The sequence below is a fragment of the Natator depressus genome, chromosome 7 (assembly GCF_965152275.1).
Source record: "Natator depressus isolate rNatDep1 chromosome 7, rNatDep2.hap1, whole genome shotgun sequence".
In the NCBI taxonomy this organism is placed as follows: Eukaryota; Metazoa; Chordata; order Testudines; family Cheloniidae; genus Natator; species Natator depressus.
In genome coordinates, this window is record NC_134240.1 from 106,253,949 (window position 1) to 106,278,249 (window position 24,301).

Sequence of the window (24,301 nt, forward strand, 5' to 3'; positions counted from 1 at the left end):
TTTGGCCTTCCTAACATCCCACAACACTGAGTTCCACAGGTTGACTGTGTGTTGTGTGAAGCGTTTCCTTTTGTTTGTTTTAAACCTGCTGCCTACTAATTAACTGGGTGACCCCCTGGATCTTCTGTTATGTAAAACGGGCAAATAACACTTCCCTATTCACTTTCTTCATACCATTCATTATTTTACAGACCACTATCATACTCCCCACTTAGTCCTGTCTTTTCTCAGTTAAACAGTCTCAGTCTTTTTAATCTCTCCTCCTAAGGAAACCATTCCATACACTTACTAATTGGTGTAGCCCTTCTCTGTACTTTTTCCAATTCCAATATATTTGTTTGAGATGGGGTGAACAGAACTGCACAGTATTCAAAGTTTGGGCACACCATGGATTTATGTAGTTGTATTATGTTTCCTGTTATATTATCTATTCCCTTCTTAATGGTTCCTAACATTTTGTTCGGTTTTTTGACTGCTGCTGCACGATGAGCCGATGTTTTCTGAGAACTATCCATGGCGACTCCAAGATCTCTTTCTTGATGTGGTTTAAATTAGCTGTTACCACTCATTTTGTATGTATAGTTAGGATTATGTTTTCTCTTTCTTGATGTGGTTTAAATTAGCTGTTACCACTCATTTTGTATGTATAGTTAGGATTATGTTTTCCAATGTGCATTACTTTGCACTTATGAACATTGAAATTCATCTGCATTTTGGTGCCTAGTCTAGTGAGATCCCTTTGTAACTCTTCACAGTTAGCTTTGAACTTAACTATCTTGAGTAATTTTGTATCATCTGCCAACTTTGCCACCTCACTGTTTATTCATAAATTATCTGCAAAAAGGAATATGTTGAACAGCACTGGTGCCAGTACAAATCCTTTGGGGACCCCACTTATCACCTCTCTCCACTGTGAAAACTGACCATTTATTCCTACCTTTGTTTCCTATCTTTTAACCAGTTACTGATCCATGAGAGGATCTTCCCTCATTCCATGACTGCTTATGGGGACAGTTATAATCTCCCTTATTATTGTATTTTCTGTTTATGTAGCCTCTCTAATCTCCATGAACATTTCACAATCACTGTCACCATCCTGGTCAGGGGCTTGATGGTGTATTACTACTGCTATACTCTTATCATTCAAGCATGGAATTTCTATCCATTAAGATTTTATGATACTGTTTGAGTCAGTTAAGACTCTTACTACATGGGATTATGTTTGCTTTCACATATAGTGCCACTTCCCCACCAGTGTGACCTATTCTATCATCCCTATATACTTTGTATCCTGGTATTACCATGTCCCATTGATTATGATCATTCCAGCAAGTTTCTGGGATGCCTACTACATAATATCCTCATTTAATACCAGGAACGCAGGTTCACCCATGTTTGTATTTAGACTTCTTGCATTTGTATACAAGCACTTTTAAAATTTCTCAATATTTAGCTGTCTGCCTTCATGTGACATAACTGAACAGGACTTTTTTTGTTTGACTGTTTCTCTTCAGTTCCTACATATACTTTCGTCAAAAAAATGTATCAGGTGATGCTTCTTCACCTATGCTAGCGTCGTCTAGAATCTCTCTTTCCATCCAAAGAATCACCACCCTGTACACACAAACCCTAGCCCCTTTTAGCTGTCTCTGACCATTGTTTTTGAAACTTTAGCACTCTAGTTGGGTTGATTTCACGGATCAGGTGGGTAGTTTGACCAGTATGACCAAAGAGATCAATATGATAAGTTTCCAGACCAGATCACCATAACCAGATTCCAAACTCTGGTTGTTCCAATAGCTGCATTTGTTCCAAGGTCATTCAAATATCACTGTTACACTTAGCACTTATTATACAGGACATTTCTCTTCAAAACACTTTACAAGCAACTATTAATGAAAAGTTAGAGTTTCATTTTTGCTGTGGGGTTCAAAGATTAATATTCTCATCCAACAAAATGTAAGTTGTGTGGTGTCCGGTATCTATGTATTGGATGACACAATTCTAAGCTACAGACAGTCTAAGCCTAAGTCATTTATTTTCACTAGGCATGTGTAGCATGTCTAACTCACTACCTGGCAGACTCAGCAGCAAGGTTATGGAGGCAGGCTCTGGAGTGGGAGCAGAGCAGGTCTGGGGAAGATGAGAGGCTGAATAAATCTTTTTTTTTTTTTTGGGGGGGGGGGGGGGAAATGGGGAACAGTGATGTTTAAGCAGACGCATGAGGTGTCTGGATGGCCAAGAAGGTAGTGTATGCGTGAGCGAGTCCAGTGCTTTTGCACAAAGGCATTGGCACATCAAGGGCTCCTTGGCATTCTGATTTCAAATCCTGGGGTGCATCAAAACAGTAGACCTTGGGCTCCACCATCGCAAGTTCCCAGCCACATCCCTGTGTCCCTCCAACCAAAACCCTCTTAGCACTTCCTCAGTCATTCCCTGTACCTCCGCCACTACATCCCTGCTCACCTTTTCTCAGTTCTGCCAGAACATTGAGCTGAACTGGGGAAGGGAGGTGAAAGATCTTTGCAACATCAGTTACTTCTTTCCACCATCCACAGCCTACACATATCACCCTCACCTTAACAACTAAAAGGGCAAGCTTGACTGTGAACAATTATATAATACGTGAATGCATACTCAAATGTAGATTTCAAACTTGTAATTACTATATAAAAAAGCCACATGAACTTCAGAACTATCACTAGCTACATTGATCACCCATGCATAACTGTTTAAACATTACAGACAAACATCTGGCAATCACTATTTGCAATCTGACATTACACACCAATAAAAAAAACCCTAAATATAGATACACTACAGATAATATTATTAAAGCCACACAAAATCTATATTACTCATTAGGACAAAGGGGGTAAATATATAAAGTAAACGTGGTTGGACTTTAAGGATACCCATTAATAGTTCAACATGAAGGTAGAGAGATGTGTGCAAAAGATAGAAGGTTCTTAAGGTTAAAAAGAGGCTATGTTTAATGGATTGCAGATAGTGTGTTGAAATACTTAATTGCTTATTTCTTGGCTTTTAACAGTGTTAACTGCTGGGGTATGCAGTCCAGTAACATAATGTCCAACAAGTTTTTTAGGTGAAAGTTCCTTGTAAATGGAGCCTATGTTATTTTCTTTGTAACAATGGACTCAGAATATGTTTCTTATGTCACTTGCAACTGTAATAGTTTTTTTAAAAAGGAATGTGCTAAGTAGACTTCTTAAATATTAAGTTCAGGAATGGAAGAAAATTATTTATGAATACATCTAGAGAAGTGTAGAAAGATCTTGGCCAGTATAATAATTTCTTATATGATGTCCACTGATCTTTAAAGCAGAAAAGAAAAGAATTCCACTCCTCTCTTTTTCCTCATAAATTAGTCATTTTCCTGGGTCTGCTCCAGTTAATAAAAGAGATGGTGGTTTTGAAAAATGATCTAATAAATTATATAAAGACTGCAGGGACTTTAACATTTAGCTTACTGTTGAAATAGTATAACATCAAAAAAATTTGCTGGAAAATACGGCTATCCTGATGCAGTTATAATGCTATCATTATAAGGCAGAAGAGTTGATATAATATATAATTATATCGGTTATAATTTATTAACTAACCTATGTTTAACTTTTAAACTAAGCTATTAATATTGCCACTGTCCTGTTCCACTGTGTGTTTAATTTGCTGTTTGGACACTATTTTAGGTTTTGGTATTTACCTATATCTCATGACCAGTTCTGAGGACAGTCCAGCACATATCAGGGGTGTAGGAGGCTAAGACGACAATCTGCTGCTCATCCAGACTGAGTGTCATTCATTGTAATGTCAGAGTATATAATTTTAAAACATGTTGTAAAGAATGATTTGATATATTTTCTTATACAGTATCTTGCCTTAAGAGAGTAAAGTCATTAAAAAGTGTTTTAATATACTTCATAATATACAGGTCCCCAAAATATCCATGTGGATTGGCCAATAGGTATGTTTTTGTTACCTTTCTCATCAGTCTCCATTTTCATTTTGTGACCAACTGCAGGACGATCTCTAACCAACAGAAGTAATACCTAAATATTATGTTCAATTTAGAACAGTTATGATGCTGACTAACTATTTGTATGGTTATTTGCCAACCTCTTGCATGTGTCCATATCACTTATTGCTCCATCCACTATCGAGGATAATATAATTTATTGTTCAAATTTTGACCACATATTTCTTTGACAATCTCCACACACGTAATAAAACAGAAAAGCTTTAATCAAAGCGTTTGCGGCATAGAAATGTGTTGTCATATATGGAGATACGACATGGCACACAACTTATATAGCAGTTCCAGATGTTTACATTTGAAAAATACTCCTATCAACAGAAACAAAAATCTATCTATCTATCTATCAATAGGCAAGTCAGAGACACAGCCTGGCAGTAACAGAAAAATGGTAGATCTAAACTTATGTAGAAAATTCAGTTGCTCTCTGGCATGTTATTGCTCCAAATGCGGAGACTAAATTCAGTCATTAAAATGTGACTAGAGGGATTCTTGTCCTTATTTAGATGCTAATCCTAACTATTCAGTAGGTACCAATGTTTCCATAGCAATGTAAACAGGTTTAATTTTATAATATAAAACACCCAAAAAAACCCCAAAGCATTAAAAAGAAAAGGAGTACTTGTGGCATCTTAGAGACTAACAAATTTATTAGAGCATAAGCTTTTGTGAGCTACAGCTCACTTCATTGTAGCTCACGAAAGGTTATGCTCTAATAAATTTGTTAGTCTCTAAGATGCCACAAGTCCTCCTTTTCTTTTTATGGATACAGACTAACACGGCTGCTACTATGAAATAAAGCACTGTATTTGAAGAAACATCAATATTACAACATGGTAGATTGCTGTCACCCCACCAAAATAAAAAGTACTCTTATGCAGTTATCAACTTTTAAATACACAAAGTTTCAGCCACCTGCAATATCTTGATAGATTTTACCTCTGAAGACAGCTGCTTTCAGGATTTGGTGATGCTATTTTAATTTATTTGGGTTGATATGTATCCAAGTGCAGAAGATCAACTATAAATGAACCTCTTGAACACTGCAAGATGGTATTCTGCACCTCACTCAAAAATATGGCAGTCTACAGCGTCAAAACAGACCACTTTTTCTTATACAGCCCAATCTCCACTATACAAGAACTGCAGAGGAGGTGTGACCACCATTCCAGTCGATAGACTGGAGCATAAGCCAAGGAGGACCTGCGCTGCAGCTCCCAAACCTGCCCTCTGCTTGGTTGATAGGGCAGAACCTGGGGAATTGAACTGCACTGTCCCTCAAGAAGTGCCCCACACAAATCCTTATTAAAGTTTTTCAGGGGAGGAATATTAAATTTAATCTCCAGTCCTGATTTATATCTGGAAGATCTACTCTATGAGTTATTTTGGGGATCTTCTATGCTATGTGTTGTATTGGACGTCAGACTAGCTAATCACAATGATCCTTTTTGGACTTGGAATTTATTAATTTGTTATATATCTATTGTTGCAGCATCTGGATAGAACAGATTCAATATTATCAGACATGAAATCTAACTGTCCACCAAACAGCCCTCAGCCATGCAATGCACCAATCATTCACTAATAATCCACCAATACCCAATGGTCTAAGAAAAGATCAAATTGATGTGCCTTGTACCATGTTCTGAAGGCTGGCAAGGTCAAGCCCTGACAAACTATTTGATGGAGTTCTGAGCTGAGGAATCTCCACAGAAAACATGCGTCACCCCTTCCCCAAGACTAGACAATCCACAGATAAGCAGATTATCGCTAAAAAGAGCTCAGAATTTGTCATCTTTTTAAGGTTGTCATAATTATTGATAATCATGATGAACTGATGACTTAAGAATGTCAGCACAGTTTCATTTTCTCAGAAAAATAGGAATCCAACAAGAAAATACTAAGGAATTAAACACACACAAATACGCACAAGCAGTATTTCCTAGGAGATAAATGTTGCAAGATGAAATTGAGGGCACTTAACTCAGCCAGTTAGCGCGTTAACTAAGGAATGCTGCTGCACAACCAGCTGTCACATGGTTGCCAAAAGTAGCACTATAAGAACACCAATGACAGATGCAGACTGAACACTGAGCCAGACTTAGCTCAAAAACAATCGGGTGGTGCTTGATCTGCGTCTCTTTGGCAGGTGCCATGATAATGAACTCAGCTACCTAACTATCAGGAAAAGCCTTCCCGGTGACTCATTACTGCTATTACGTTAAGCCACAAAAATATTTGTAAGATTCAAAAATAATAGGAAAACTGCAAAAATATTTTTATGGATTGTGAAGTTAGTAGAACTGTATGTTGCCATGCATATATCTTGTTTACAATGTTGGCCTTTTTCTAATACGGAAAGATCAGTTAAGTCAAAAGCAAAGGAGAATTTCAATGTGTATTAGGTGTATAATAATTGGTTTTTTTAAGATGTGTTTCTGTTTTGGCCACATCTGTATCATTAACACACATACAGATGTTTCTCCATACATCCGAAAATATAATGGTACATAGATGCCTGTTCAATTTCAACAAATGATTGGATCTTAGCCATCAAAGAGGTCATTTTATTCCTTAAAGATTAGTTATATACCAGATTTGATGTGAAAGTCAAATTAGATAAAATGGTAGTTATTTACACTGAAATTTAGAAAAAACAACACACACAAAAGAATCACATGAAACAACATGAAACAAATAAACTCACCTTGACAACAGTAGTTTTGTGTCTTTCCAAAACCTGTACAGTCTGGGCAGTGTTGGAATCAATAACTAGCACCAGGGCCTGACACCCATATGCAATCAAACCTTGCCAGCCCCTGGAAAAATAGCAATGTTACTATCAAACAAGGAAAGAAATAAATGTGCAGACCATCAGTAGGTGTACTTGGATTTCATGAGATTTTTTTTAGCTGTAAAGTCAAACTGTAGTAGCAATGATCTATACTTCATTAGAATTTCTGTAGCTGGATTTTCAACAAAACTGATACTGTGTATAATAAGTAATAAAATAAAGCTGAACTGCAACTACAGTAGCATGGTTGATTTATTTGTGATTGCTTCTATATCATATGTTTTTAAAAAATCATTGTATCACTAAAGCATTGTGTTTATTATGAAGAGAGGGCTTGTGTTAACTGTCATCTCCCTCTCCCCTACACTCTGCCTCTGTTTGATCATTTTTAACATTAAAATCACTTGGGGGCAAGAAGTGTGCCACTTGTTTGTACAACATCAAGCATGTTGTGTGCGTGCTACTGGAAACAAATAAAAATAGTAAAACCTACCCAACAAAATAAAACTTGAAAACATACAAAACTCAATACCAGCACTCTACAGGGAGCAATTTTTCAATGCAAGGCTAATGTATGTCAGAGGCTGTTTAAATGCTAAAAGGGTAGGCTAAAACTTACATAGTATGGCATGCTCCTTTATACGATATGAGATAATTCATAATTGTTGGGATATTGGTTGGTTGGTTTTTGCAGAGAAGGGGAGAACTGACAGAGAAAAGGGGCATATTTTAAGTGAGTTTAGTAGTAGTCAAAAGTTTCGGCTATTTGACCTCAGAGAAGAGGTTGACTGCCACATATGAGGACCACAAAAATATGAGGTTCAGCTAAATGGTTGGGGACAAACAAGAATAGGATTGGAGTCAAGGAGTTGAAGCAAAGAATCCAAAAGGGAACCAAGCACAGAACCCCAGATAATGTCCACTACTCTGAGTAAATATTGAGGGAATCAGTGGAGGGGAAGGTGTTGTCTTGACTTGACAGATATGGAAGCAGAAGTCCTCAGACAGAAGGTTGGTTCAGTTATTTAAGCATGGGACTGAAAAATCAGGCAGCCTGTTCAGTTTCACCAGCTGCAAAATGGGTATAATTTTAACCTCCCTGACAGAGTAGTTGTTTGGATTAGTTGGAGGACATACAAGGCATTGAATATATAATATTGCTTTTTATCTGCCATTTCATAGGTAGATAGGTGTATCATCTCTACAACACATAGCAGAAGGTTTCTACCATTTATGTTTGTCAACACTTACACCACATGTGGCTTGTCACACCAATAAAGGAGGCTGCAGAGAGCGAAGCCCAGCCAGTCCCACAGCACAGGTGATGGATGAGTGCTGGGTAGGACCCGACCAAAACTACCCCAGGGCCTCCACCCCCAGACAATTTACTGGGTCACAACAGGCCATAAACATTTATAAATGGGTCCTGAGCCAAAAAAGGTTGAGAACCACTGCTTTTGACCCTACACCAATATAAATATTTGACAGACAAAAACAGAAACAGTCATCGATGCACGGAAATTTAACAAAACTGAATTTGTCAAGAGCATGTTTATGATAAGTTTTCATTTGCAGGAAGTGAAACTGATCAGATCCTCCAAACTCAGTGCTGACAATTTTCACAATTATATAGCAAGTCCATAGGCGCCGACTCCGTGGGTGCTCCGGGGCTGGAGCACCCACGGAAAAAAAAAATAGGGGGTGCTCATCACCCACTGGGATGACCAGCTGTTGGCAGCCAGGGATCAACTGTTTTGCGGGTGCCTCGGCAGATGAGCCGTTTCCTGCGGGTAGCCAGCGCGCAGCTGCGATCAACTGTTTGGCGGGCAGGCTCAGATCAGCTTTTTCCCACCTCCCTGCTCTGGCAAGGGCTGAGTGAGTCTCACGCACACACGAAAAATCGTTAGGGTTAGGCATGGGCAGGAGTGCAGGGCTATCAGCAGCAGCACAGCCAGCCCCTGCTCACCTAGGGACGCCCCACACCTCTTGGGCTGTTGACCATGGCGTCCATATGTTTGGTTACTCCCTGGCAGCCAGGCTCGACTCCGGCCACAGCAGGCATCAGGTGACCCAAAGGAGCCCAGCTAGGCTAGGGCTGGTGCAGTGGTGGATTACAGGGAGGAGAAGCCCTGGACCCTGTCAGGAGCTGCATTGGGGGGAGAGGGAGGGAGGAAAAGCTTTGACCCCGGCAGGAGCCACGCTGCGGGGGGAGAAGCTCCGACCCCAGCAGAAGCCACGTGGGGAGAGGGAGAAGAAGCCCCGGACCCTGGCAGGAGTCATGCTGGGTGGGAGGGGGCGGTCAAGAGGCCCTGGACCCTGGCAGAACATTTGGGGCTGAAGTCCCTGGCACAGGAGCCCCAGCCACCCTAGTGGCAGAAGTTACAGGGCTGAAGCCCCAACCCCACTCTGTGCAGAGCTGGCCTGAGCCCCCCTCTCTCCCGTCTCCCCACACTCTCCGGCTGTGGAGAAATTCAGCCCAAATCTACCCACACTGGTATCTCCATTTCCACCATCATTACACAGCCATGAATGGATTTAGCCTAGCAGGCAGGGTCAGCATTAGCCCCATTTGGCAGGTGGGATCTACGGCACACAAAGGAGAAGTGACTTTCCCGAGGCTAAGCAGGGAGTCTGTGGCAGAGCAGAGAATCAAACCCAGAACTTCTAAGCCCGAGACCTGTGCCTTAGCCACTAGGCAACCCTCCCACCCAAGGAGAGGGAACCTCCTCTGCCACTTTGAGTGTGTGGGTGGGAACAGGCACTAGACAGGGCCACCAGGAGGTGGGGAGCTTAGAGAGATGGGAAAAGGGACATGGGTGGGAAGCAAGAAGGGGGAAACATCAAGAAGGGGCGCAAGGGCTTAGAGAAGAAACAAGAGAAAGGGAAAGGGGCAGGGAGAGCGAAAGGAAGGAAGGGAGAGGAGAAAGGGGCAGGAGAGGGGAAAAACTCCCCAATGCTTGTCCCTCCCGTCCACCTTCTTCCCACAGCCATCAGTGGCCTCAGCTCCCAAACAGGCCCGAGGCTGGTGTGAAGCCCAGAGCAAACGTAATGTCTTTACACTGGGATGTTAGTGAAGACAGCTTATAGCTGAATGTAATGAATTTAATATACAGACGCCCCCCGACTTACACAATCGTTCCGTCCCGGAAAGTCTTGCCTAACTAGAATTTTGCATAAGTTGGAAACATATACCTGTACATTACACAAAAATTTCCGCAACTCGAAAATCCTATTTCTAGCTTATGGAACTTTTTCCTTAAGTGCGAATTTGCATAAATCAGGTTTTGCATAACCTGGGGCGTGTCTGTACTGTAATTCATGATAATGTAATGATATATTTCATTACTATTTTAATAATGATTACATTGTTCAGATGCCAATGATAGACACACATTCAATAACAGACTATGAAAAGTGTATAAATATGCTGAAAATTGCCAGTTTTGGGAGGAGGCTAAGCCCCCCCCCGCCCCCCCAAACACACACCCTTCACCTTCAAGGCAGGAAGGGGCAGAAAGGAGTGAGCAGCGGGCAGGAGATGCTCAGGGGATAGGACCTAGGGGAGGGGGCAGAGCGGGGGCAGGAAGAGGTGGAGTGGGGAAGAGTGAGGGCAGGGCCTTGGAGAAGGGGGCAGAGCCGGGATGGGGCATCCACCAGCAAAACCAAAAGTCAGCACCTATGAGCAAGTCCCATGATATTTGGTGTCTGATTTAATGTTTCAGCTCCTGCAGACAAGTGATTATGTGGGAATCTCAACTTTATATTTTCCTAGTCCTTCCGTTTGTGGAAAGAAACTGAAAACATGACTATAGTGTACCCTATACCAAGCAAAGGCTCAGAAACCTAAGAAGTCAAATAAAAGAACCTGTTTTTTTTAAAACATGTTTAAAACTCATGTTTTCAGTGTTTGAGGCTGCCCATGCTGTACTCTTAGAAAAGTGAGTAACAACCTTCCCAGTCACAGAGAAAGTGGGTCAGGCACAGCCCCTCGTTGACAACTGTCTCTGAAAGGCTGGAGGAGGAGGGAGGGCATAGTTCGCTCCCCCACTCCAAAGACTCTAGTCCTCTATCTCTCTAGCGCCCAGCCTCTCCCCGAAAGGCCTCTCCCCCCTGCACCCCTAGGCCAGGGCTTCCTATTCTCTCTCCCCCACCTTCCTCCTCCGGGGATCCAAGGCCTCCTTTCCTATTGGTTCATCAACCGACTCTACACCAGAAGCCGCCCCCCTCCCGCCCTCCATCCCCAGCCAGGGCCCTTCACTCTCACTCACCCCCACCCACCAAGCCCGGGCCCTTCACGCCCCCAAGCGAGGGCTCCCCTGCCCGGCCGCGCACTCACCAGTCCACCGCCCCCTTGTTCTGCGCGCTCAGGGCTCCGGTGAGGGTCCGGGCCGACAGCCGGATGTTCACCGTGTAGGGCAACATACTGTGCAGGGGGAGCCCGGCAGCGGCGCGTTGAACCCCGGGGGCGGCGGCGGCGGCCCCCCCTGGCTCTGCGCGGGGCGGGGGTAGCCGGGCTCTGCGCAGCAGCGGGGAAGCCTCAGCCCGGCGCCTCAGCAGGAAGCGTCCTGGCAGTCCGCCGCCGATCCCGTTCCCCAGCTGTCCGGGCCGCCCCAGCGCCTGGAGCACTTTGGTTCCGCCGCGGCAGGGAGTCGCTGAGCGGCGGAGCCCGAGCCACCACCTCGTGCCGCTTCTGCCTCCCCAGCCCAGCCACAGCGCGGCCCCGGAGTCAGCGCCTCCAAGCAGCACCACACCGGGGAGCCGCTTGCGCCGCCCCAGACACCCAACCTCCCCTCTCCGCGCAGCGCTGCAAAGCAGCCGCATCCAGCCGCTGCATCCGGTCAGGTTTTCCTACATTTTTGGCAGCAGTCACCCAGAGGCCACGCAATGAACCCGTTCTCCTGGCTGGACAACACCAAAAAACACGGATCCAGCACCAGGAGCCGTCCGATTATTGACAAATTGGGCGGGGGGGCAACCTCAGAGTGTACAATCTAAATAGGAAACAAATGTGGCCACTCCTATTTCAGTGGGAATATCTGGATCTTGATCCATCCTGGCCCAGACTTATCTGTGATTTGGATCTTGCCATTTTTTAAAGCCCAATGCCCCAACTCTATTGTTTCAGCACCTACTACGCCACAACACCCAGCCTCTGTTGCAAACTGATAGAGCAGCACTATAAAAAAATAGTTATCTGGCAGCTGAATCGAACCATTTTTGGATTTTTTTAATCCTCATCCCCAAAATTTTACCAGCTACATGGCAGCTATTCCAATTACACTACAATAATCCAGATCCCCACACATCCCTCCTCACAAAGAGCGCAAAAGCAGGTATCCTGCACTTGTTTACTGTTATTAGCCCCAACCCTGGCTCCCTTTGCCACCCTGTTTGTACTTAGGTAAAAACCTATTGCCATTCCTACTTAGCCATTACAACCCAAGTTCTGAGTACTGAGACATCCTAGTGCAAGAGCAACTCAAAAGCACACGTTGTGTGTTTTTGCAGTGGTACTGCACCAGTTTGCAAAATAATACAGGGAGGGTCCAGGTTTTCCTACTGACATAGAAGAAGCTACACTTGTTTGGTTGTTTTATTTAGATTTCTATTTGAGTGATTGCTACTAAAAATAGGCTCCATTTGCTATAGTCAGGTTTTTCAGTGCTGGGACACACAGGGATCCAGATTATTTTGGTGGAGTAGGGACAGCTGCTATTCTCTATTCATGCCATGGAATTTGTGAGGCAGCGGCAAGGATCAGATAGATCCAGATGTCAGTTTTTTGTGGTGAAGTTGTATGGGGTTGTATGGGCGTTCCGGTTTTTTTTGGTGCAGTGGGATTGACTAAATATTGCCTCTGGTTGCAAAGGAATTTGGGAACTGGGGGCCAAAAATTGGCCATCTCCAGGTATTGGAGTATTGTTATACCAGTTTGCAGCAGGGCCTACACTTTGGGGTATATTAGGTGCTACTACACTTTTTCTTATTTATGTAATAAAGGGTTGTTGGGCTTCCGTTCAAATAGCCATCTGCAGCTTATGGTTTCTTCTATCTGCTCCTTAGGACCCTGCTCTTGGAACAAATACATGGCTGTATAAAATTGTCAGCTAAAACACTACAATGGAGAATAGAACTCAAGATCTTCAGATCCCAAAACACTGGTATTTATTCTTTGAGATGAAGTTTCTGTTTACTAGTAGTACTAACAGGACTTTTTTCTTTTTATAATCCACCAGTGGGGGCAACATAATTGTACACACCTACAGCTCAATCTGCCAAAGTGCTGAGCACACTGAATTCTCACTAATTGTAATTGTCCCTTTGTTGCCGGCACCCAGTGCCGAGAGGCAAAACAACAGCAGGGGTTGGTTCGCTACCCGGTCTGCTTCACCCAATAATCACAACGGGGTGGAGAAGCAGAAAAGTTTATTTGCAGCTGCAAAAAGGTACAGGGAGAATAGAATCTCAAATCCTGCACCCAGAGCAGGAAGCTACACAGGCTTTTATACATCCTTTTTCCCAGCATACTTATCCAATAGCAAGCTGCCCTAAGTATCCATATAGCCAGCCAATCCAGTTACCAGCTAGTTCCCTTGTTTTTTGTATCATTTGTTAAACTATACATAAAGCTGCTTTATTCAGCTTTGTTCTTCTATATCTGCCCTGTTTGGCCTTGTTTTGTTTCAGGCAGTCTGACTCTGCAACATATTGTTGCAGATCCTCAGCATAACTGCTGCGAGTGCCTCCAGGAGGGGGGGCCAAGGACACTTGGGCCTAGTACGCATAGCTGCTGCGAGTGCCTCCAAGCAGGGGGGGCCAAGGACACTTGGGCCTAGTGCGAGGGGGCTTCATCGACACTCGGGAACTTCCATCCCCTCGAGTTACCTAGTGGCCATGCCCCAGTGTCCCCAACACCTTTGCTAATATGGTACATTAGACTTTGTGTCCTTGAGTGTGCTGCTGTTGCTTCTCTCCCTATCCTCACAGAGTGGAAAGGAATTCCCTAGTCACGTTTCTATCCGGTTTCTTCAACTGGAGTTGAAGGAGTGAAAGAGTCATCTGATCAGATACTGGGCTGAAAAAGAACATCACACAGCAGGAGGGAAGTAGAGGAAAGTGAAAGCTCTTTCCAGGTTGCATCATTTGTCTCACTGAAGAAATTAACAAGATCCTCAACAGAGAGAAAGAGGAAGCATGTGAAAGATTTTGAGGGGATATGCTAAGGAGAAGTGGTACTGGCCACTCCTCCCTGACTCAAACAGGTTGAAGAAGTCAGAGATTCAGTGCTGAACGAAAAGGAAAAGCTGCAGTGAGAGAACCTTGGGTTTTATCTAAAGGTGTTTAGCAGTAGGGAAAAAAAAAAAAAAAGAGGAAAAGGATGTAAGTTGCCAGCCAATGTTGGGGAAACAAATAGTTTGCTAAAGAGAGAGGGGGGAGCTGAAGGAGGACATCGACCTCTTGGAGGTTAGCGAGGGAAGGAGGGGCAGCAAGAAGGCGATGATGTTAATGCACATGGTGGGAAGTACTGGGTCAGTGAACAGTATTAAAGGAGATAATGTGATCAGCGAGATGGCCTCTTCATAATAATTACTCTTGAGAAATGTCTTTCACTGCTGCAAATGTAAAACTAACTCTGTTTCTGCAGTTGGTTATCGTCTTCTAATGAGAAGTACTTCTGATGTCGGAACAGAACTTGTCATATTCTTGTGTGACTCCGTTCCATGGATGCAATGCCAGTAATTAGACTATAATTGTATTATCCAATATATAGCAGTGCAGTCAGGCCCAGACCCTAAAGAATATTTAGGCAGCTAGTTCCCATTGCAGTCAGTGGTGTTAGGCCCCTAAATACCTTTGCAGATCTGGGTCTTAGTTCCGACACTAATAATATAGCCGTGAAACCTCAGAGAGAAAAACAGCAGCCTGTCTTGAGACTGCAGCCTGTCTTGAGAAAATGAGTCAAAAAATGACCCTCTGGAAAATATGGGGTAAGCTCAGTGACTATCCAGTCTCTAGCATGTTGCTGCTCATCCCCCATTTCTTTATCTGTAAATGTAGTGAATTTTTAAGCAAGCTCCATTTGGGCAGAATAAGGAAGGGCAGTACATAGGAAGCTTTGGTCAAGGGCAGCTGGCCTTTAGTGGCCGTATTCAGGAGTGATAGGTTCTAGGTGGCTTAGGTCCAGGCTGGCAGCTTTCAGGTAATATTTATCAAAATTTTGGAGCATATGATATTTACGTGCTGTGTTCATAAGCTTTTCAGAAGGAACTTTGAAGCCCAAGAGATGGAAGCATCTTCATTTAAACTTTTTCCTTCTAAAACCACAGAAAATAAAATGCAAAAATCTACATTAAGGTTGCACAGCTAGGCCCTAATTCAGAAAAGCAGTTAAGCACATGCTTGACTTTAAACACATGAGTAATCGCATTCATGTTCAGCAGAGCACCTGCTTCACTTTAAGCATTGCAGTCAATTGGAGTTTACACCCCAGTTCAGCAAAATGTGTAAGCACATGATGAATTCCATCCATATTCAGTAAAACACTTAGGGATTGGTCAGCAAATTAAGCTACATTATGTAGATCAGAAAATGCTGGGATAAAGTGAGAACTGCCAAAAGTCAAGCTGAGTTAGAATTGCGAAGCCAATTAAAACCAATAGTGAAAGGTTCTTTAGTTACATAAATAAAAAGAGAACAAGAAAAGAAGTGGAGCTGCTATGTAGTCAGGGTGGGGGAGAAATTAAAAATTATGTAGGTATGGCCCAAACACTAAATGCAAACTTTGCCTCAGGGTTTCAATAAGGATGATAATTTATAACATGGATGGAAAAGGCAGGATAGCTAATGGGAAAGTGTATATAGAAATGAAAATTACCACAACTAAGGTGGAAGCCACATGCAAAGAGATGAATGTGCTCTAACCAGGGGGACCATCACAGGATACTTAAAGAACGGGCAAATGAAATTGCAAGTCTGGTAACAAGGATTCTTAATAAATCTATCAAATCAGGGGTGATATTGTATGACTAGAGAATAGCTAATATTGTACCTACAGGGAAACCTTCCTAACTGTAGGAACAGTTGGACAATGTAAAAAGCTGCCTAGGGAAGCTCCTTCATTGAAGGTTTTCAAAAAGAGGCTGGATAGCCATCTGTGTAGGATGGTTTAGACTCAACAAATCCTGCATCTTGGCAGGAGGTTAGACTAGAAGACCCTTGCAGTCCCTTCTAACCCTGTGAGTCTATGATTTAAGAAAAAAGGGCGGGGGGGGAGATGACCCAGGCATATACAGATCTGTTAATCTGGCCTCAATAGTATACAAGGCTTTAGAATAAATTCTGAAGAAAAGAATAGTAAAAGACATGAAGGTAATGGATGTAATGGGATAAGATGCAACATGGATTTAGCAAAATTAGAATATGGCAGGCCAACCTGGTATCTTTCTTTGGTGAGATAATGGATTTTTTTTAGACAAGGAAAATGTGATTGATCTAATCTATCTGGACTTTAGTGAAGCATTTGACATAGTGCCATATGGGAAAATATTCATTAAACAGGAGAAAATGGGGATCAGTACAAGAACTGTAAGGTGGGTAAGGAACTGGCTAAAAGTGAAACTACAACAGTTGGTGTTGAAAGAACAACTATCGGACTAAAGGGGGTTGCTAGTGGAGTTCTTCAAGGTTCAGGCTTGGGACTGATCTTATTGAATATTTTAATTAATGACCTAGGCACAAAGTCCTACAAAAAGTGGGGATGTACTAATGGAATTTGCTGATGACAAAGGTGGGAGGCACTGTGAATACAGAGAAGGACGGGAATATTTTACAGGAAGAATTGGATGACCTTGATGACTGGAGTAATAGAAATGGAATGAAATTTAATAGTACAAAGTGAAAGGTGTTGCGTGTAGGACTAAAAGAATTTCTGCTCTAAACTAGGGGCTCATCTCTTGGAAATGAGAGAGGAGAAGAAAGAGTTGGGTGTATTAATCAACCAGTGATTAACTATGAGCCACCAATCTGATGTGGCCATGAAAAAGGCAAATGCAATCCTCATATATCAGGTGAGGTATTTCTGGTAGAGATAGTGAAGTATCAATGCCATTGCATATGGTACTGGTGAGACCTGATCTGGAATACTATGTACAGTTCTGGTCACCCATGTTCAAGAAAGATGAATACATACTGGAACAGGTTCAGAGAAGAGATATGACTGCTCTCTGTAAATACATGGTGGGGGGGCGGGGGGTAAACACTAGGGAGGTAGAAGAGCTATTTAAAATAAAGGACAAAATTGACACAAGAAAAAAGCGGTATAAATTGGCCATGAATACATTTAGGCTAGAAATGAGAATTAGGTTTCTAACCATCAGAAGAGTGATGTTCTGGAACAGCCTTCCAATAGGAGCAGTGGGGGCTAAATAGCCTTACTAGTCTTAAGATGGAGCTTGATACATTTGTGAATAGTATTACATGATAAGATTGCCTGTGATAGGAGGAGACTGGACTCAATGACCTCGTCAGTCCCATCCAGCCCTATGTCCTATGTCAGGGGAGTGCAAACTACGGCCCACCAGCTGTTTTAATCCGGCCCTCGAGCTCCCACTGGGGAGCAGGGTCTGGGGCTTGCCCTGCTCTGGCGCTCCAGCCGGGGAGCAGGATCGGGGACTGCTCCACATGGCTCCCGGAAGCAGCGGCAAGCCCCCCTCCGGCTCCTACGCATGGGGCAGCCAGGGGGCTCCACTCTGCATGCTGCCCCCGTCCCAAGTGCTGCCCCCGCAGCTCCCATTGGCCAGGAACTGCAGCCAATGGGAGCTGCAGAGACGGTGCCTGCGGACGGGGCAGCATGCAGAGCCACCTGGATGCACCTCTGCCTAGGAGCTGGAGAAGGGACATGCTGCTGCTTCCGGGAGCCGCTTGAGGTAAGCGCTGCCTGGAGCCTGCACCCCTGAGCCTCTCCCCATGCCCCAAGCCCCTGCCCCATCCCTGATCCCCCTCCTGCTCTCCAAACCTCTCATCCTTAGCCCCTCCCCAGAGCCCGCACCCCCAGCCAGAGCCCTCACCCACCCCCCCACCTCCCCTGCACCTCACTCCCCCGTCCCAGACCAGAGCCCCCTCCCGCAACTTGAACTCCTCATTTCTGGCTCCCAGTACGGAGCCCGCATCCCCAGCCAGAGCCCTCACCCTCTCCCTCATCCCAACCCCAATTTTGTGAGCATTCATGGCCCGCCATACAATTTCTATTCCCAGATGTGGCCCTCAGACCAAAAAGTTTGCCCACCCCGTCCTATGTGCTTAAATTCCATTGACTTCAATGGAATTTAAACATGTGCTTAAGTGCTTTACTGAATAGGTGCGCTTTGCTAACCTGGGGCGTATGGCTTTGCTGAATAAGAATGTGATTATTCATGTTGCTGAACTGGGGATTCAAAAGTCAGGAAATGCCAATGATCAGGTTGGAAATGCAGATATAACTCCACCCACTTGTACATATGCATTACGATAGTTGTATACATAATCTCATACTGTTTCTCACATAATACAATAGACTATCATACCATCATATTAACAGTTTATCTTGGTAGTTCGTGTCCAGATTTTGTGAGATGCTGAGCTCCCTGAACTCACCCTGAACTTCAGGGAAGTTGAGGTCTCTTAGCACATTCTGAAGGCTTGCAGCCTCTCACAAGCCTTATTTTAAAATTGAACCAAAGGAAGGAAGATTGAGTCTGCGAAATATCAGTTCTTTCTCTTCCTAAAACTGAAACTCTTGAGACCTGCTGTCACTTTGCCTTGCACACCTAAAAGAATCTTGCTGAGAAAGGCAAAGGGAAGGAAAATGAAAAAAAAAAAAAAAAGAAGTGGAAGAAATAATCACCCTCTCCCTTAACATCGCTCTAGCTGAGTGTGAATCGTGGCTCACCCGAAGGTTTTTGTGGATGGTGAGTCACTGCCAGTAAAATAACATTCTGAATAGCTCACTAGCCTTGGGTTAGGATGGCACTGAAAATCCCACCTACGTCAGATTTAAAAGAACCTATCCAGCTTTGTTAACTGATAGCAGTGTCTGTTATTGAGAGCTTTCTTTGTTGAACAGATGTTCATCTTGCTGCAGCCTAGGCAAAGCCAGATTTATAAATGTTAATGCCTTGTCATATTCAAACTAAGGGCAAAGGCCTACAAGCAAATTCCAAATAGAAAGTTGGAAGTGAAAAGCATCAATACCTTTCCCAGATCTGAAGAAGAGCTCTGGGTATTTCGAAAGCTGGTCTCTTTCGCCAACAGAAGGTGTCCAGTAAAAGGTATTACCTCACCCAACTTGTCTTTCTGATATCCTGGGACCAAGACATCTACAACAACACTGCAAACATAAAAGTAACTTAGTTAGATTCAATTAAAACAGGAAATGAGAAGTCCTTGCTCTCCTTTTAAAGTGCATGAAAACCAGTTCAAAATGACTAATACAATGTCATTTTCTCTATAGCCTCTTTCATGGATGAACCACAAGATAGTTCCCATCCTTTTGCAAACAGAACATAAGAATGGCCATACTGGGTCAGACCAAAGGCCCATCCAGCCCAGTATCCTGTCTACCAACAGTGGGCAATGTCAGGTGCCGCAAAGGGAGTGACCCTAACAGGTAATGATCAAGTGATCTCGCTCCTGCCATCCATCTCCACCCTCTGACAAACAGAGGCTAGGGACACCATTCCTTACCCATTCTGGCTAATAGCCATTAATGGACTTAACCTCCATTAACAAACTGCTGGGAGTAGTTATATAGGATTTTTGAGTAACAGCAAGGACAGGATCACATTTGTTTTATAAAACACAGATGATTATCAATTTCTATTCTATACTTCTTGCATGTGGAGGCTTCTATTTAGGAAAATTATTACAATGTTCACAGTCTATATGATCTTTACCATTACCTTTATTCTGTGACTTTTTCTGACCCTATTTCTTTGCAACAAACTCTCTACCCTCTTTTACAAATAGATACAGAAATAGAATATTCAAGGCATTGTGATATGGTGTTGCTTGCCATTCAGTCTGCACAATGCTGGAGATTGGCCCAGTCCCATGTCTGCCATGAAGAGTAACAAAAACAATGAGCCTCAGTGCAAATGTCCTAGCTTTCCCCGGATAGCCCAATTTCCATAGGATTTCCCCATTGACCTTGGAATAGCTGCAGGAATGGAGGGGTCATGCACCCTGTCAAGTAGGCAGGGTGGTAAAGCCACTTCTACTTCCTAAAAGTAACCTTTGGTTGAAAGTGCATACCCTTAAGGTTACAGAGTTTTTACTTACCCTCAGCCTTCAGGCAGCTTTTTTTCACAGAAGGGTATCCTAGAAGTGTAGGACTGGAAGAGAGCTCAATAGGTCATCTAGTCCAGTGCCCTGCACTCAAGGCAGGACTAAGTAATAACTAGACCATTCCTGACAGGTGTTTGTCTAACCTGTTCTTAAAAACCTCCAATGACGGAGATTCCACAACCTCCCTATGCAGTTTGTTCCACTGGTTGACTATCCTGACAGCTAGGAAGTTTTTCCTAATGTCCAACCTAAACCTCCCTTGCTGCAATTTAAGCCTCTTGCTTCTTGTCCTATCCTCAGAGATTAAAGAGAACAAACTTTCACCCTCCTCCTTGTATCAACCTTTCATGTACCTGAAAACTATTATGTTTTTTCTCAGTCGTCTCTTGTCCAGACTAAACAAACCCATTTCTTTCCAATCTTTCCTCCTATGTCATGTTTTCTACACCTTTAATCATTTTTGTTGCTCTCTTCTGGACTTTCTCCAATTTGTCCACATCTTTCCTGAAATGTAGCACCCAGAACTGGGCACAGTACTCCAGATGAGGCCTTATCAGTGTGGAGTAGACTGAAAGAATGACTTCTCATGTTTTGCTTACGACATTCCTGCTGATACATCCCAGAATGATGTTTACCTTTTTTGCAGCACTGTTACTCTGTTGACTCATATTTGGCTTGTGATACACAATAACCCCCATATCCCTTTCCACAGTACTCCTCCTTTTTGTATGTGTGCAGTGGTAGTTCCTTCCTAAGTGGTGTACTTTGCATTTGTCCTTACTGAATTTCATCCTATTTACTTCAGACCATTTCTCCAGTTTTTCCAGATTATTTTAAATTATAATCCTATCCTCCAAAGCACTTGCAAAACCCCACCCCTCAGCTTGGTATCATCCATAAAATTTATAAGTGTACTCTCTATGCCATTATCTAAATCATTTATGAAGGTATTGAACAGAATCGGGCTCAGGACCAGTCTCTGCAGGATCCCATTCGATATGCCCATCCAGCTTGATTGTGAACCACTGATGATTACTTGCTGCAAACAGTTTTTCAACCAGTTATGCACCCAACTACTTGTAGCTCCATCCAGGCTATATTTCCCTAGTTTGTTTATGAGAAGGTCATGCAAGACAGTATCAAAAGCCTTACTAAAGTCAAGAAATACCACATCTACCACTTGCTCCTTTCCACAAGGCTTGTTACCCTGTCAGAGAAAGCTCAGAGGAAAACTGTAATCTTGCAGTTCCTCACTGTGCATGTGCCTAATTATTCCACTGGGCAGAGAGATCAGATTAATGTGTGTCTGAAGAAAACTGGAACAAGGCTGGGCCCTGGTCAATATGAGAGCAGCACAGTATAACAGAGCAGAGAATGAGTTTTCTCCTGCTTTATTGCTCTTGGCTGTGTGTGACCTGTGCTGTCTATAATAACTGGAGGTTTGCAGTTATGAACAGTGCATTGTGCCTATAACCCCTTTAAAAAAAGATGGACATATTTTCTGTTCTATCGGGCTTGGACAGACTTCTGTGGAGGAAAAGTCAACTTACTACTGAGGATTTGGAGTCATATGCTATGATGATGTTGGACAGACTGCAATAATGGGTCAGTTTAATCTTGTGGATGAGGGATAAAACTAACCATAAAAAAGATTAAAAGCTTTTGAAAAGAGAATAATCCTGTTTCCCAGGCAACATATTCTCTTTCAGCTAATACTGTGATGAAATAATTAACAATATAGATATATTTGCAGAAGTAAATTACTGCCGCATCTACTCTGTAGGTACTAAATAGGATGTATTAGTCTGTTAAACATTCAAATACAGTGGCAGAAAAGTCAAAAATGAGATGAAGAGGGGTCTTGTGGATAAAATTATGGGGCTGGGACTCTGGATAATTGGGTTCAATTACTGGCTCTGCTACAAACTTCCTGTGTGACTTTGGGCAAATTACTTAATCCCTTTAGGTCAAGTTCTACAATCCTTACTCATACTAAATAGTGGCTCCCAGCCCTAAACAACCCATTTTGCACACACACACACCCTCCCCCACACACCCAGCCCTCCTCTCTATGCCAGGGTTTGTGATGGGTTCTCGGAAGGCAGCCTGACATCTGTCTTTCCCAGAGCCTGCACCAGGGAGATCATCCCCTAGCTTGAAAGCGGGCATTTCAGTACCTTTTATAACACTTCCATCCTTCTACCTAGCATAAGGAGGCCAGAGTGGGGATTGAGGACCTCACCTGAGCTGTTTGTAGACCCCCTAATCTTATTCTTACCAGCTTAGGTTAAAAACTTCCTCAAGATACAAACTTTGCCTTGTCCTTGAACCCTATGTGGCCACCACCAAGTGTGTTTAACAAAGAACAGGGAAAGAGCCCACTTGGAGACATCTTCCCCCCCCCAAATATCCCCCCAAGCCTTACACCCCCTTTCCTGGGGAAGGCTTGATAAAAATCGTCACCAATTTGCATAGGTGAACACAGACCCAAACTCTTGGATCTTAAGAACAATGAAAAAACAATCAGGTTCTTAAATGAAGAATTTTAATTAAAGAAAAGGTAAAAGAATCACTTCTGTAAAATCAGGATGGTAAATACCTTACAGGGTAATCAGATTCAAAACATAGAGAATCCCTCTAGGCAAAACCTTAAGTTACAAAAAGACACAAAACCAGGAATATACATTCCATTCAGCACAGCTATTTTACCAGCCATTAAACAAAAGAAATTAACACATTTCTAGCTAGATTACTTACTAACTTTTTATAGGAGTTCTGAGCTGCATTCCTGATCTGTTCCCGGCAAAAGCATCACACAGACAGACCCTTTGTTTGCCCCCCTCCACCTTGAAAGTATCTTGTCTCCTCATTGGTCATTTGGGTCAGGTGCCAGCGAGGTTATCTTAGCTTCTTAACCCTTTACAGGTGAAAGGGTTTTGCCTCTGACCAGGAGGGATTTTATAGCAGTGTATACAGAAGGGTAGGTACCCTTCCCTTTATATTTATGACAGCCCATTATTAAATATTTGTTCCCCATGTAGATACTTGTAGATTGTAATCAAGTCACCCCTTTACCTTCTCTTTCTTAAATTATATAGATTCAGCTCTTTGAGTGTATCACTAGAAGGAACATTTTCTAATCTCTTAATCATTCTCATGGCTCTTCCCTGAACCCTCATCTGGACCTGTTGATTTAGAATTGTCTAACTTTTGTAGCTTCTGTTTAACATCCTTCAGAGATGCTAGTAGAATGAAAAAAGTGTTATCCCCACATGATATGATATATGGGTATATCATCTGTTTTTTCCCCAAATACAGCATAAAATTATGTAATTCTTCTGTCTTTTCTGCATTATTATTAATAATTCTACCATTTCCATCTAGTAATGGACCAATATCATTGTCAGGATTTTTTTTGTTTCTAATGTATTTTAAAAACCTCCTTTTTTTTTGTCCTTAAGTCTGCTGTCCATAGATTTTGCCTTGTGTCCCTTTGCTTCCCTTATCAATTTTCTGCAATCCCTACCATCTGATTTATATTAATTTCAACCAAATTCCCCTTTCTTCTGTTGTTTTATATGTTGACAGCTACCTTTACTTCTCTTCTAAACTAGGTTGTTTTTTTTAATCAGCACAGCCTTCTTCCTCAGTTGTGGGATTGTAGGCTTTGGAGAATCTAGTAAGGTGTTCTTAAATTATTCCTAATTATCTTTCACTGTTTTCTATTAAGTTCTTCCTCCCAACTGATTTGGCCCATAATTGTTTTCAGCTTTGTGAAACTGGCCCTATTAAAGCACCAAGTATATACATTACTGATATGGACTTTATTCTGCTTGCACATTATACATGTGATCAAGTCATGATCATGTGTACCTAAGCTACCATTAATTTTTAGTTCTGTTATCAGTCCCTCTTTATCTGTTAAGACCAGTTATAAGAAAAAATTCCCCCATGTTGGCTGCAATACTTTTTGAGTTAGGAAGTTGTCAACTGTAATGCTTAGGAGTTCCAAGGATGTTTCTGTACCGGCAACATGGGACCTCCAGCATGTGTCATTCAACTTGAAGTCCCCTATGATCATGCAGCTTTTTTCTCCCTACACATTATAGATATGTGCATAAGGAGGTGGTTAT

At 42.7% G+C, this 24,301-nt stretch overlaps 1 protein-coding gene and 1 long non-coding RNA gene across 3 annotated transcripts in view; one reads left to right on the forward strand and one right to left on the reverse strand.

Moving 5' to 3' along the window:
* The window catches only part of WDR11 (WD repeat domain 11), a 72,906-nt gene extending 61,508 nt beyond the window's left edge, over window positions 1-11,398 (reverse strand). For both annotated transcript variants that reach the window (XM_074959237.1, XM_074959235.1), the window contains exons 1-2: window positions 11,185-11,398; window positions 6,762-6,873 (exon numbers count right to left, since the gene is read on the reverse strand). In XM_074959237.1, the coding sequence (XP_074815338.1) occupies window positions 6,762-6,873; window positions 11,185-11,270 (198 nt within the window). In that variant the 5' untranslated portion in view covers window positions 11,271-11,398. The remainder of the gene's footprint in view (window positions 1-6,761; window positions 6,874-11,184) is intronic.
* Window positions 11,399-11,497: 99 nt separating this feature from the next.
* Window positions 11,498-14,355, forward strand: LOC141991700 (uncharacterized). The gene is made up of 3 exons (XR_012640438.1): window positions 11,498-11,685; window positions 12,912-13,009; window positions 13,836-14,355. It is a non-coding gene; the product is annotated as an uncharacterized LOC141991700 (long non-coding RNA).
* The last annotated feature ends 9,946 nt before the right edge of the window (window positions 14,356-24,301 follow it).